The following is a 14,952-nucleotide window of genomic DNA, read 5'->3' as shown; positions in this document are numbered from 1 at the left end:
ATAATATGAGAGAAACAGAAGGAAAGGAAACTAGACCAAGAAATCTGCAATTCAACCCTTCCTTTAACCACCACCTGTGGTGTCAGTCAGAGAATCTGTGGCTCAAGGATCAGCCTTCTTAGCCATCAATGGACTCATTTGGCTGGGAGTGATTATGCTCTACTGTGAGAAATCGCTGCCACTGTCAGCAACCCTGTATCAGACATTTGAGCTCTGAGAAGGAGTAGAAGTTGTGACACATCCCTACATCTAGTATTTCCTATTGCCCAGTCCTCTGCACCTTCCCCCTTTGAACCTAGGCTCTCTGGATCATTCTTTGGATACACCTAGGTCTCCCCATTCAAGATATAGGGATCAAGACACCTAATTCTGTCAATTTCCATCAGTATCCTATGGCATAACATCTAAATGGTAAAGCCTACAAGGTAAATTTGGATTGGGTTCAGAATCTTCTAGAGGGAAGCCCTTGAAATACAAACCCCAATCTTTTTGAGGTAGAATTAATTCATCCAAACTACCTCATTCATCTCCATGATATCTAGCCCTCAAATAAAGTTGGGAAAATGAGAAAAAGTTCTAAAGCCAATCCTCTCTCCACCCAAAGAAATAAATGACTTTAAAAAAGGGAGCGTCTCAAACATCTTCCACTTCAGTTGGTGATGCATTATGCAGTATACTCTAGGACAGGGTGGGCCCATAAAGCCACATCTCCTGCTACTACACAGAGAGCTAGATCATAGAAGCAGCTGCATAGGGCCCATGCAGCTTGGGGTGGGGGGAGTCCCAGTGTGTGGACTGCACGGCAGCATGCTGGCACCATGTGCAGTCCACATTTGTACTGAAGTTGGCCAGCTCTACTTGAGGTAAATATTTTCCCCTCTTTACACCCCTGTTAATGCTCACCCTTAAAAAAAATCATCATCATAATCAAACAATGTCTTCCTTTCTCTTCCCAGATACCTTATTTTTCATCCCTTATACTCAAACCCAGGTGTCCTTTATCCATTATACTTCTCTTATCTCTCTATATCGATGACTTTCAAATTTCCTAAACTAACATTACCTTTTCATATCACTATTTCTGTCATATAATCCCTAGCTTTATCCTGTTAGCTGACACAGAGCCAGGCAACCTGCCTTGGCAATGGGGCGCACCATCTCCTAGCCCCCTCTGCCATTATCACCAATCTCTTTGCAGAACCCATGATGACCTATCACAGAACCCCAGGGTTCCATGGACCACCATTTGAAAACCACTGTTCTACCTTACCATGGCTTAACTATAGCTTTCCCTACAATACAGACATAGGAACAGGAAGGTGAGTAATCCAGCCACCTTCTTCTATATGTTGGCAAAACATGGGGAGGCTGAGAAGGCGCCACCATTATATTGCAACATGCACCTAATGAAAACAGTCTGGGGGTACAAAGGAGGGAGATTCTGCTGCATTAGCTACTACGAGTACATCAACAACCTGTTATACTCAGAACAGGCTAAAATGTTCAGAACAGGCAAGCCAAGCCTACTTCAACATTTTTGGGATGTGTTGTAGAAAAACATTTTCCCAAATTTCATCTGATTTCTGTCCGTAAGTGCCATATGATCCTGCACAAAGCCAGCTTTAGAATTAGAGAAAGTTCAGTGAGACTTTTGAGGCAGGGTATATCTCAAAAGTGTGTGTGTTTGTGTGGGTGGATGTGTATGAGAAGGAGTGGAAGGGTGAGTAGAAGGGGGAGAGGGGAGAGAGGGGGAGAATTAAAGGAAAGGAGATCATCAGGATCTATCAAGAAGTAGAAACTGGCTACACATTCCTTCCGACTTCATCTCACAGTCAATAACAGTATCATGTTCTAGGATATCGTCAGAAGTCAGAGGGCTACTTTTTCACCGACTTCCAAATGAAACCCTAGATTCCTTGCCATGGCTCAGAACTTGCCTCTGTTAATAAGGAGGTCATACAAGTTATAAGCAACTTGGTGAAATTCATGAAAAAGCTAGTTTTTTTTTTTTTTAAATGTAAATCATTCAGGTACAAAATTATTTAAAATAATAGATTTGTCATCATGTGTATGCTTCATAGTCATCATCTTTAATAAAGATTAATTTGCTAATATGTGGATATTACAGTAACTCCGTAGATATTCTACTATAATTTAGTTATTAATGTGTGTCCCATTACCTTAAAGCATTAAGATAATTTCAATAAGAATGCTGTTTCTCTACCTCTCACTCTCTTTCCCTCTTCAGCTGGTAGCTTGCTGCCTTACCATTAGTTCTTTATGATACGTGTTCTACCATCTCACTTGTCTGGTCCCTGTACTGTGGTCTTGCTAAGTCCCAGTATTCTCAGTGAAGAATTATACAAATAAAGAGATACTGTCTGTGCTGTATGAATGTAAAGATTCCATTTCTTAGAATATTTATTTTTATACACAATGCTTGACATGGTTTAGCTCATTATTTACTTATACTGCAGAAAAGATGTTATTGGAACTGTGAAGACAAGTGAACTTGGTATTTCCTGAAAAGATTGCATAGCTTAGCATATAAATGACAAGTATAGATGACCTACTCTGAAGATCAAAGATAAGACTGTACTATCAAATGTGGCACAGGAAGATATACAGGAGAGAAAGGGACAGGATCTACTGTAAATATTTAATCTATTCTTTGTCTTAATAATACACACTATATAATAAAAAGGAAGTTAGCAAAGGCATATTTTTAAGCTTCCCCTTTCAGTTGGTTAGTATTTCTTCAATGTCTTGAAAAACAGTTTTCATTACTACTTTCTCTAAACTTATGTCCACATTTAATCACCCGAAGTGCACCTTCACTACATACCAGATGTGTCATTAACTATTTCTGAAAAAAGTGAAATAAAACCACCCGGAATGACAACAGTGTGGAAAAAGTCAACACTAACAGATGGTGTTTAGTTTGTGACTGCTTCTGTTAAAAATGACCACTTATTCTATCAAATTAGTTTGCTTTAAGGTAGAAGCTTTATGTATAAAGTGCCACAGAAAATGCTATATTTTTATCATCTGTCACCCAGTTCCTTAAAATATGAGCACTTGTTTTCATGGTTTCCAGTTTTCTAGGACATGGTACAATACACAGGAGATAGGTTTGTACAAATCTGACGCGATACAATATTTTGCCAGCAGCTCTGTCTTGCAACATGCAATCTGTTTTGTTTCTCAAACAAATTTTGCAAATTAGTTCCAATGCTGGTGTTTCCAAGACAAAAATATCATCCAAATACTATGTCTGCCCCTATGATTTACACTACCTGATATATTGTAAATTCACTTTCTTATAACATTGAATTAAAAGATGAGAATGGAATAAATTCTAAAAACATTCTCACAATTTTTTGTAATCATACAGATTCTGTTATACGGTTTGTGTGTTCCAGTGGATGATTTCTGAGCAAAATGGCATGTTGTAAGAAAAGTCAATCTGAAACTGGATACTATAAAAATCAATAATGAAGCCCCAGGACATAAACACATTTTTGCTTATCTACTTCATAAGAGAATTTCCATTAAAAGCAAACCCCAAAACCTGTACTAGGTCAAGGCAAGTGAAACATTTCAAATCCACAGTGAAATAGCAGAGTGGATGAAATCCACTGATGGTGTTACTCCACTGACATCAATGAGATCACTATACGCATGAACTGTGTCCAGTATGTTTAAATATAATTTTCAATAAAGGTAAAAGAAAATACTTGCATCTGAAGATTACTAGAAAACAGCTTGTTATTTTCACTGGTTATTTTACATTTTGTGTGAGAGAGATTAGAAAGCTATGCCACACCAAATCCCCAAATCCCGAATTACCCATATTTTTGCAGTTTGCATAGTGTGTGTGTGTGTGTGTGTGTGTGTGTGTGTGTGTGTGTGTGTGTGTGTGTGTGTGTGTGTGTGTGTGTGTGTGTGTGTGTACATATATTTACACAGCAGGAAAAAATCCACTCTTCTTTCTTCCCTCAGAGAAAGAGAGTTTTATTCTAGGAAGAATTTATTAACAACTCAGAAAAAAAGGTCATTGAAACTAGATAAAGTGTCATTAATTTGTAAATATGACAGGACCCGGCCCCATGAGTGGTTGTGACACCACCTGGTGGCCACGCAGCTGCTGCCTAACTGGCCTCTTGTGCACCCTCCCTTTCCTATCACCATGCCTTGATGGAATGAATTGATTGAAAAAAAGGGAGGCTGCCCCAGGGCCCCACAGTCAGCCCTCAACTATTCTTTGGCAGCAAGTTCTTCCTGGACCCGGCTGATTCCAGTCCTGCCCCATAAGCACTAAGTGGGACCCTCCTGGCTGCATTTGTTCCCAGTATACCAGCTGCCTTAAGGGCTATTTATGGCCACCTTCTGTCCCTACAGCCACGCACAGGCCGACAGCTAGCCTGCCTTCTTCTCCTTGCACTTAGTTTATCTGTTGGTGCCACCCAGCAAAGGCAGCCTGCTGTAGCCTCCCACTGTGAGTAACAGGAGCCTCCGGCTCTCTGTTATAGTAAGTCACCAAATACATCTGAGTCTGCATATATTTATACAAAATATACATATGTACTTACAAATACACATACACACACCACACACTTAATTATAACTATTAAAAATAATCTTTAATACTGGAATGGTACTACACAATTTCAGAGATCACTGGATGCATTCCATGACCTTGATTTATATATTTGCAATATATACACACAGGGGCTGCTTATATATGTATATATATAAAATGGTGCTTTACTTTAAACTCCATGTGCCCCTGAATAGAAAAATATCATCCAAATACTATGTCTGCCCCTATGATTTACACCACCTGATATATTGTAAATTCACTTTCTTATAACATTGAATTAAAGCCGAGCCCAGCGCATGCCCAGAAGAGGCATCACATTAGTTTGACCCGGCTCATCCAACATCTGTATAGATCGGGCGCTTCAGTGAGGCTTTTTTGGTGCTATTATCTAATAGATGATTGAATCAGCTTTAGTTAAAAGCACCAAAAATTGCTGCTGAAGCACACGATCTATACAGACTCTGCAGAGCCAGGTCAAACTAACACGTTGCTGCTTCCAGTAAAGCACTTTTTCCCCCCCATGTCTATCAGCAGCCAGAATGCAAACACACACCCACAAACACACAACACATTAAATAAACAACATGATGATTGCAAAATGAAGTGCACATAAATTAAGAGACAGACATACCACCTTAATTCTGCCACCTTCTGTACATGTATTATGACACATTCTTTAATTACCTGGTCTCAGACTATTTTTCCCTAAGGATCTCTGCCACATTTAGTGCACAGAACAGAAGATACTCCCTTAATGAACAGCTATCTGTTTTGTTTTATCATTACTTTTCAATGCGTAGCCCATACTTTTTATTTATAATCCATTGTTCAAACCATGCTCTTGATTTCATACGGTGCTTACCTCTACATAATCTGAGAGCTTTGCAAACGCTGATTCGTCTTTACAACACCCTACTTTATTAGAGGTGAATGAAGGTATATTGTTTTACATTTAATATTATATATAACTTTTACATTTTCAAGACTCAGATACCAATTGTAGTTATAGTTGTGAAAGCCAAACATTTCAGTAAATCAGATCCATTCTCTTCAGGTATTGACTTGCATAGCCAGAAAGCAAGACGTGCAGAATTAATGATCACCTCTGAAAAGTTCAGTCTGAGTAACTTATCTAGAACTACTCTCCAGACCAGAGATCAAATTAAATTCTCCAGGACAATATTCATCTACCTATACTGGGAGAATGTGATACTTTGCATCTTTTACAATGTACTTCTCAGCATCTGCCACAAATGAGGCAAAGGTTGTATAGACAACAGTCTTCTTTATTATACAACCCTGATTCATTTTTAGTGGAGGACCACCCTGTATACTGGGAAAGGCAGGGATCCTGCAGAAAATGCACTATCAAGTAAACAAAACTGCATCATAATGCACATTTACCAGGTGACCAAGCTGCAGTTGCATAGACACTGTTCCTTCAAGCCACAATTTGCTCTTGCTTGGTAAGTTGCTCAGAAATAACTACAGCAAAAGGAAACAGTAAGAATATATTGGTCAGCCTGACAACTAATGGTCAAAGAAGTTATAAAGACGAGCAACAAGTTTTGTCACTACACAAGGAAATAGGAACGGAATAGAGGTGATCTGAATCTTCAACACAGGCTATCCTGACACTGCAGTCAAAGCAGTGACTGAACAACTTAAGAACCAACAAGAAGCAAGTGACAACTGATAAAAATCATAAAAAATGGTTAGGTCTATAAAAGAAAAAAAAGGCATTTCAATATATTTAAAGAGATCAAAGATGGATTGAAGGAGGCCTAGAAAGCAACTGGAGGAGAGGAACTCCAACTAGCAGTTGCAGCCATCAAGTCAGTGAACTGAGAAATGAATGCGAGTAGAAAATGGTGTGGTAGGTTAAAGGGTCAAAGGTATTTATTTTAGGATGAGAAACATTCAAACAAGCTTATATTGTGTGAAGAAAATTTGAGTTGACAGAAAGGGACTGAGAACTTGAGAATGTATGAAAGTAGGGACCAAAACATATCAGGAGATGGGAGGCAGAGGGTCACTGAAGAATGTGGAGAGGTTAAAGGAGAACATTCTGTCAGTGATGAGAGAAAATGAGAGTGGTAGGTAAATGAAGAAAAGTCACAACAGATTTTGCTACTGCTTTCTTTAATCTGGTATAACAGGGTAGTCTGGCTTTTTAAAGGAGCTAGACAGCCCTGCAGTTAGAGCCCAGCTGTGGGTGATTACCTGGCATTTAAAAGCCCAAGGGGAGAAACAGTCAGGAGCTCAAGCTGGAAAGGAGCAGTTTGCAGGCAGGAAGCAGGCTGAAATCCAGCAGATCTCACCTCTAAGAAGGCCCAGAGATAAAGGGGACTTTCTTGTCACCTGGAGAAAGGCTAAAGGCTTTGTTTGTTTGTTTGAACCAAGTTATATTCTTATCTCTACATTATTTTCTAATAGTGCTAGTGCTTGGATTGCATGCCACAAATGTTGAAGAGATATTTAAAATTTTTGATAACTTTCAACAGTAATAAATACAAAGCTCATCTCAGCTTGTTTTTTAAAAAAGTCATATTGTTGGCCATATTCTCCTACTAGGCATTACCTAAAGAAGAAAGGAAGATCCTGTGCTAGTTTTATCACCAGTTTCTTGTTTTCAGGGTTCCTTCCTGACTTTCTAAAACAAAGTTGTGCCAGTAGCTTTCCAATTGCATGTATGATTTAACAGCAATAAACAGAATCAGTTAAGCAGCAAAGAACAGAATACATTAAAAACAAAAAGCAGTACCATACTAAAGCAAAGAAGTAGTCTTAAAGTATGGCTGGACAGAATGAATTTAAGTACCTAAAACAGGTAACTTGTCTGAGTAAGAAGTGGCTTTACCAATTTATTTAAAAATACAGTGGGGTGGGCTGAAAAATGTTATCAAAGGGCAGCAATGGGCATCCTATAAGCAACACTGCCATCAACAAGATCCACAAGTAGCATCTTCAAGAAGGCTCCATGATTTAGACTTAAACTCCATCTGCTGTTTGATCAATTGAAATTTACTTCACAGGTTCAGTTCTGCAAAGAACTATGCATAGTCTGTGTTGCACCCTCACTGACACCAAAGGTAATTGAGAATGTTGTACGAACATTGCTGCCCACACATGAAACTTACTTGCCCCGGTTTTGCAGGGAGATGGACAAGAATGCAACTTTCTTAACCAATCTGAGCACTACCAACAATCACTCATAATGCAGGGCATGACTCCTACATTAGCCATTTCTACTTGGTAGACTACTGGCAACCGCCTCTACACTCGTTGCCAGCCTGCTACTGAGACCCTATCACCCTCATTTTGTAAAAGGGTTAAAACGCTGGGATAAAGGGGCTGTCTAGTTGCTGTCTAAGGCATTATGGTCCAAATTCAGCTCTCCAGGGGATGCCTTCTTTTGTATCTACTTTCAATTCCACGTTATCAGGGAACCAGATCAGGTATAGAACTAATGCCTTCACTAGATACCTACTGACCTACCTCACCAGGTAACTAACTAGCTGTTAGGAAGAGAAAAAAACCCATCCTGCCCCTAAGAACAAGTTCTTCCAAGTCCCCAGAAGGCAACTAACACAAGACCCAAAGCAGTTCAAAACATGCAGCTGTATACCAATGTATATACTCTACTCCAGTGCACAGGGGTTATTGGTTTACCTAAGCCCCATTAGACAGCCCACCTACACAACCTCCCTCCCAACCCCTAAAGGGAGGACGCTTGAGCAGCCACTATCCTCTTTTCCCCAGTAGAAACCATGTGTTTGAGGCTGTATAGGTTACAGTCTACTCAGGTCTATCTTCAAGATATATCTTGCTGTCTGCATATCTGAAGTGATCATCACTATAGTACCTAGAGAGGAAGGGTTCAGCATTTAGCTGAGCTTCCTCTGATTACCAACTGCTGAAAATGTATTTGTTTTTTGATGGTATCTTACTCCTTGGCACTTACTGAATGCATCAGAGGATTGCACATTTGATCAGTGCACAATTCACAATCCACGTGCTAAACAAGCACAGGTATGCACTGGGCACTTGTAAAATGAAGAACCTGAGGATTTTACTTATGACAAAACAAAGCTTCCTGTTGGCTAATACAGTGGCATGTGCAGTGAAGGAACTATTTCACTATTTGGAGCTATCCTCTTCCTGGAAACTAAAGTTGATGCCATTTGTCTGGTTTCAGCAGTAAAACCCTTTGGCCGCATCCAGATGGCCATGTGGTATGTGGCACTGCAGAGAGGTCAGTGGTGCCACATAGTACACATTCAGCTGTTCTCCATGGTACAAAACTAAAGTGAAGCAACGCATGGGGGGACATACCTCTTAAAACTGGAGCCACTGCTGCAGCCCCAGGATGCCCTCAGGACCCCAGGTAAGGCTGCTGGGGCCAGCACAGTGCTGGCCCCAGCCTCCCTGACCCAGGGTAATGTCCTGTGTGCCCAATGGTGCATGGCATAGGCGTTCCCTGGGAATAATTAGCAGTGGCACAAAGTGGGCCACTGCTAGTTGTCCCCAGGGAAACAAACATACGTTCTCGTGTGGCTGTTTTGGGGTTTTTTGTTTTGTTTGTTTTAAGTAGAGCTAAAGCTGGGCTTTAGTCACATTTCCCTCTGAATTAATAACAAGAGCCTAACACTGTGTTAGCAATCTTTACATCTGAACTTAGAGGCTCACTGTTTCTGTACTTGTTACCTTGTTACAATAAGAATTCATTCTTCTACTAATCTATGTCATACCCAGGGACCTACTGAATTCGAGGTGGCTGCCAGCTGATTTTGTGGGCAGACTGGGAGCCATTTTTGTGGGCCAAGTGTGCATAGCCCCCCCGCCCACACCTCTAACTGGCTGAGGGACCCTGGTAGTCCAGCCTTTTGTCACAGATTGCCACATAGCCTAAACTGGGGCTTAATTACCCTGATTAAACCCAGGGAAGCCATTAATCCATGCATTAAGTGTGGATTAATGGCTTTCCTGGGCTTAATCAGGGTGATCAAGCCACAGTTTCAGGCCATCACCAAGCAGCTCACTGCAAAAAATAAAAATAAACTAACCGGCAAGCAGAGAAAAGCCCTGTAGTCTTGGAGCATGGGGGTGGGGAGAGAGGGGAGGAAGGTGGGAGGAGGGGTTAGGGAGGAATGGGGTGGGGCTGTCTCTACAGAGGGCAAGGTTATAGAAATAATGGAATAAGGAGACAGGGTGGTGGAGTGATTTTCAAAGAGAGAAAGGGGGAGATGGAATGTAGGCAGCGTTATGTAAATGATGGAAGGAGAGGCAGGGAAAGGAGTGGGGCTGGAGGTGGAGTTATGCAGATAAAGGATTGGGGCTCTGGAAGTGTGGTTGGGTTATGGAAACTGACAGGGAATGGGATGGAGGCAGGGAGGTGTGGGGTGGAGTGGGGTGAGGCTTCATTTCCTTGACCAAGCCTACATCAGGGGATCAGCCTCTGATTTGCTCCCTTTCTCCCCACCTGTGCTTCAGGATGCAAAAGCTTCCAGCCCTTTTCTGTTTTTGCAGCTATCTTTTGCCTTTTTCCCCCCCGCTTAGTGATTCCCCATACTTTTTTGCGGGCGCACACTTTTTCACAGAGAGTGCTTGAAATTGTGGTTTCTATGAAAATTGCGAAATTGCAATTTCAGTAGATCCCTAGTCATACCCTATGTCAAAATGATTGTATATGCAGAAATTGCATCTTGCGTTTTTATGCCATTTTGTCATGTTTATAAAGAATTCTTTCCAGCTACTGTGGAGTCATGAATAAAAATGAAAACTGCTGTAAAATCTAGTGCTGACTATATATTCATTATTACTATCTCCACTACATATTAATGTTCTATTTCATTAATTTCTACAGCAACAAATTCATGGAATGTTGCACAATTTAAAATAATATATAAATCAAACTATCATCAATGGGACCGGGGTTCATGTTCTTGGGAAAGCTAAATAAACAGGCAAAGAGAAATAATTTAATTTGAAAAATGCTCCAAATGGCAGGAAGTCACCTCAAGAGAGGGGCTTTTAAAGTCGGCTCTATGGACAGACTTCAAGGAATTCTGACAGACACACTCAAATACTGCTATCAGTTCAGTTATTCAGTGATAAATTATTTTTAGCCAAAATTCAACTCACTAGTAGCTACATCACTGACCTAGACACTATGGTCACAGTCATTTCTCAGAAACACAAAGAAATACAGAAGATCAATTTTAATCTTCATATAATTTTCTTTTGGTAGCTATTAACATCATGTTTGGGCTGGATTAATGAAATATAAACTAATATAAAGGAATACAAATCCTGTGGCTAACAGTTCTCTCTTTACCCTCTACCTCTCTCTCAGGAAACCTGAACTAATTTTGAAGGACTGAACTCCGCATGCTGACAGTAGTTAAAGACTTTTTGAACATCCCAGTTTCCACTGATTTCAAAGAGAGTTGAGATTCCTCAGTGATTTTTAGTTGTCATTTTATGTGAGCATTGCTAAACTGGTACAGTGCTTGTTCAGGTAGATTTTTGCAGATCTGCCTCCATAACAAACCCTAAGTAGAGATAATGTTCACAAGATACCATTGGTAATCAAGCATGTTAAAAGAAAGAGTATATTAGAATTTTTAAAAGGAAGTACACTTGAAAATCAAAAGGGGAAAAAATCTCACAACATGGTTAATGTTTAATAAACATTAGAATTAAGAATATTATTTTCATTTAAGGCCGTGATTCTACAGAACATTTACACCAGGTACTTAAATGCTCAGCTGAAGTGGGGAAAAGTGTCACCTACATTTTGCAGGTGATTGTTGCAAAAGAGAGGAAGAGAAAGTTCTAGGAAGCATATTTCATCTGCTCATCCAGTCAAATAAAGCAGAAATTGAAGCCTTGAGAGCATAAGACCTTATCAGAAATGGCTCTTGGGAAATTAGGCAGGGAACAATGGAACATATTGACTAGGATCTAAGGTTAATATAAATGGATCTATCCAACGAATGAAAACAATGCTTTGCATTTAAGAGATGCCAAGTGGAGGGGCTGAGTGAATGGGTGTTATTAATCATTACTTCATAGATACTATCATATTAAAAAGCTTTTGGATCCAGGTATTTCATTCTTCTGAGGAGTGGGATTGCAGAGGGTGAACTCCATAGGTGAGTTCAAGCCTGGACCTGGACTCATGCCAAAGCTGTAAATGGGTACCTGGGTCAGATGGAAAGCCAGATGTGATGCTAGCCACATTACTCCTTCTTTATGCCTTTAGTTATAGAAATTGGTATGCCTTAAATGCATCAGGTCATTGGACAGTTAGGTTTGCATAGACAATTGATACTGACCTTGACTTTCATATGCTAAATAATACAAAGACCACTTTTTAAAAACACCATCCCTTTTTTTTTTCATGTGATTTTACCTGTTTTGCTGTTCTTCTGTATTATAAGGTGTCTTTAAGAAAAAATCGTAATAGTATACTGAAAGGTACTGTTCTGTTTCAAAACTCGTTTTGATCAAAATTCAAATCACAACAAAAATAAACACAGCTATTGTGAAATTTGCCATTAAAAGACTTCAAAATCTCTGAAGGAGTATATATATCACATGCAAACTTAACTGGCAGTTTAAAATGTATGCATCTTTGTAAATACACTACTAGTATAGATTGTAGAGTTGTCATTATTATATCTAAATAAGTAGGTCTGTCATTCATATCATCATTCAGTTCTCCTTGTGCCCACACTGACATACACCAGCTTTCCTGAAGTAATGTTGGCACAGGGGAATTGTGACTCCTCCATCATCTAATGTTCTGGTAGAAGTCTCAGTGACAAATTCCCCAGATTACACCCCATCAGCTAGTACCCCAAAACAACTGTCTGTACTTGTCTGAATAAAAATCAGGTTTATTTACTCTGAAGGAGAAACAACACTGCAGGAGAAGAAAAACACAACAAACCACAAATAAAGTGAGTGATAAGCACAATATAAACACAGATAAACTAATCACTGCTGAAAGCATTTCTAGCTAGGCTCCAAGTTTACAGAGAATATGGGTTAAGCAAGATGAAAACCTTACGTATCAGAGAGTTCTTTGTCTCAGCCAGCTGCTGCCAGCCTGTCTTTCTGTCTTTCAATGTCTCAGAAAGGTGTGTATGAAAATCTAAATAAAATAAAATAAGTACGTTTTAGATGCAGCTCTTTTTTCCATCTACCATCCCCCACACATCTTTGGTGTAAAACAGATCAACAAGATAGCTCACCCTCTCATACTGACAGTAATAAAATATTTTAATAATAAAATGATATTCATATAGAAATTGCAAAGCTAGCTGGAATCTAACACTTAATCAAATTTAAAAGGCAAACGTGCAGTGCTATATAACTCCTATAAGAACCTGCTCGTGCAAGGTGTTGAAAACCTTGATTTCTCACTGTTGTTTATGGAAATAGACAGTATTCAGCATCTCTCCAATGGGATCCAAAATATTACTGAGACTTGTGTGAGTATATTGGACTGAAGACTGCCTTTGAATAGATACACATTGGTTTTCCCCTGAAACGAGTGAAAATTGCACATGCATACTAAACGGTGAAATAGACATTTAAGATCATAAGAAAAAACATAATTTTTTAGCAAGTGACCTGAGCTCATGTAGTTCAATAACGTAAGTTACATGTTATGTCCCTTAAGAAGACAATTTTAATCACCTTAAACACAGTTTCTTAATTAAATATACTTAGACAACAGTCACTTTCCATTTTTATATATTACTTTTTGTTACATATTTACTGGAGTTGCATCAACAGATTTAAATTCAGAAACAATATATTCATGTTCATTTCTGCTGAACTAGATGTGAAAACAGTGGTTCAGAATAAAAATCTCAATTGTTTCAAATGTTACTTTATCAATTTTAGAAGAACTAGCTGAAAACCTGATATCTAAAGACCAAAACTTGTATGGTAAATTATCATTTAAAAATAATCAGCTTTTCACCATAGAGTAGTTAGACAAAAACTAATCAAATGCCTTTCTTTCGGTTGTGTATAACTATTTTGAATCTAAATGCACATATTTGACAAGCAGCAGGAATGTTTATTGTTTTGCTAAGACTTGAACAGCATGAAATATCTTCAAGAATTTGTTAGACTAGAGAAGTTAAATATGGTAACAGCAATAGTGTTGAAAGATGCTTAACGAAAAGATACATCCTTTAAAGTCTCAGCAAAGCTCTGAGGAGACAATAAGCCTGAAAACTCGTTTCAGGTCTGGTTTTTAGAAGTTTAAATTGTTCAAAACTTGACAAGCTCCATTGGGAGCTCCAGTTATTTGGTCCTTCTCAGTCAGCACTCAGCATCTTTCAGATTCAAACACAAACTAACTGATGAACCAAGATGTCAGGTTCAGAACAGAATATATGTCAGTCCTGCTTTTCATTGGTAATGCTGAAGTGATACTGTAGCTGTGATAGTCCAGGAAATATGCCATAGGCAAGGATTTTTGTGGGTGATATTTTTATTGGACCATAGCTGGGATAGACTTAGATAAGTGTTTGGGTAGCATGGAACTCCTCCTCAGGGAACAGAAGTCCAATAAAAGATATCACCCACAACAATCCCTGCTTTTCATTGTTACTTCATGGTTGGCAAGAAGTCTACAGTTCAGTTTGAGCTGAATGTCTATTGCTATCGTACTGAAAAAGGATTTTTTTGCCCACTTGTACTGAATGCATTAAAAGAAATGTAGTACAGTTTTAGGAGAAGTAGGGGTGAGATCCATTTTAAATAGTGTGTATATTTCTGAACTGAAACATTTGTTACTGAATTCACTAAAAGCACAAAATCTTCCAAAATTCAACATGATGACGCTGGAGGAAAAATTACTGAAGAGCATGCAGTATCTTAAAAATACATAAAGCAAAAAAGACACGTGTGATTCAACAAACCGGCCACTAAGTGCCCTTGTTGCACTGCACACATCCAGACAAGGTACAATGTGCTATAAAAACTGAACACCTACCAACACTGATTCAAAATAAGTCATTTTCAGGTACTGTGGCCCAGGTCTAATCAGTTCAGCTTTATCTTTGATGAGACAGACTTTTGATTTAAAAGCAAGAAGGAAAATATTGTAGATTTTCAAGAGCACTCCACTGCAAATAAAAAGCTATGAATAATATGAAGAAAAATGAAGTCCAGCTAAGAAGACATTAAGAAACATAGAAAGTGAGGTGCTTATCAAATATTAATACTAAAAATAGCTGATTTTTCAAGTCAAATTGCAGATAAACAACCAATAATTCACTGTAGATTTGTTCATTTCAATGGCACCAATAATTTCTCCGACG

General features: G+C 39.0%; 1 protein-coding gene across 7 annotated transcripts in view; it reads right to left on the bottom strand.

Annotated features, from left to right (window-relative positions):
* Positions 1-14,952, bottom strand: part of TENM2 (teneurin transmembrane protein 2) — a 1,374,704-nt gene that overhangs the window by 666,270 nt on the left and 693,482 nt on the right. For 5 of the 7 annotated variants that reach the window (XM_019506504.1, XM_019506506.1, XM_019506505.1 and 2 more), the window contains one exon: positions 12,681-12,764. The exons of the other annotated variants lie outside the window; for them this stretch is intronic. In XM_019506504.1, coding sequence (XP_019362049.1) covers positions 12,681-12,764 — 84 coding nt within the window. The remainder of the gene's footprint in view (positions 1-12,680; positions 12,765-14,952) is intronic. 7 annotated transcript variants of the gene reach the window in all.

Source organism: Gavialis gangeticus, unplaced genomic scaffold (genome assembly GCF_001723915.1).
Source record: "Gavialis gangeticus isolate Ggan-Ray unplaced genomic scaffold, GavGan_comp1, whole genome shotgun sequence".
Taxonomy (NCBI): Eukaryota; Metazoa; Chordata; order Crocodylia; family Gavialidae; genus Gavialis; species Gavialis gangeticus.
This window is presented reverse-complemented; position numbering and strand designations above follow the sequence as displayed.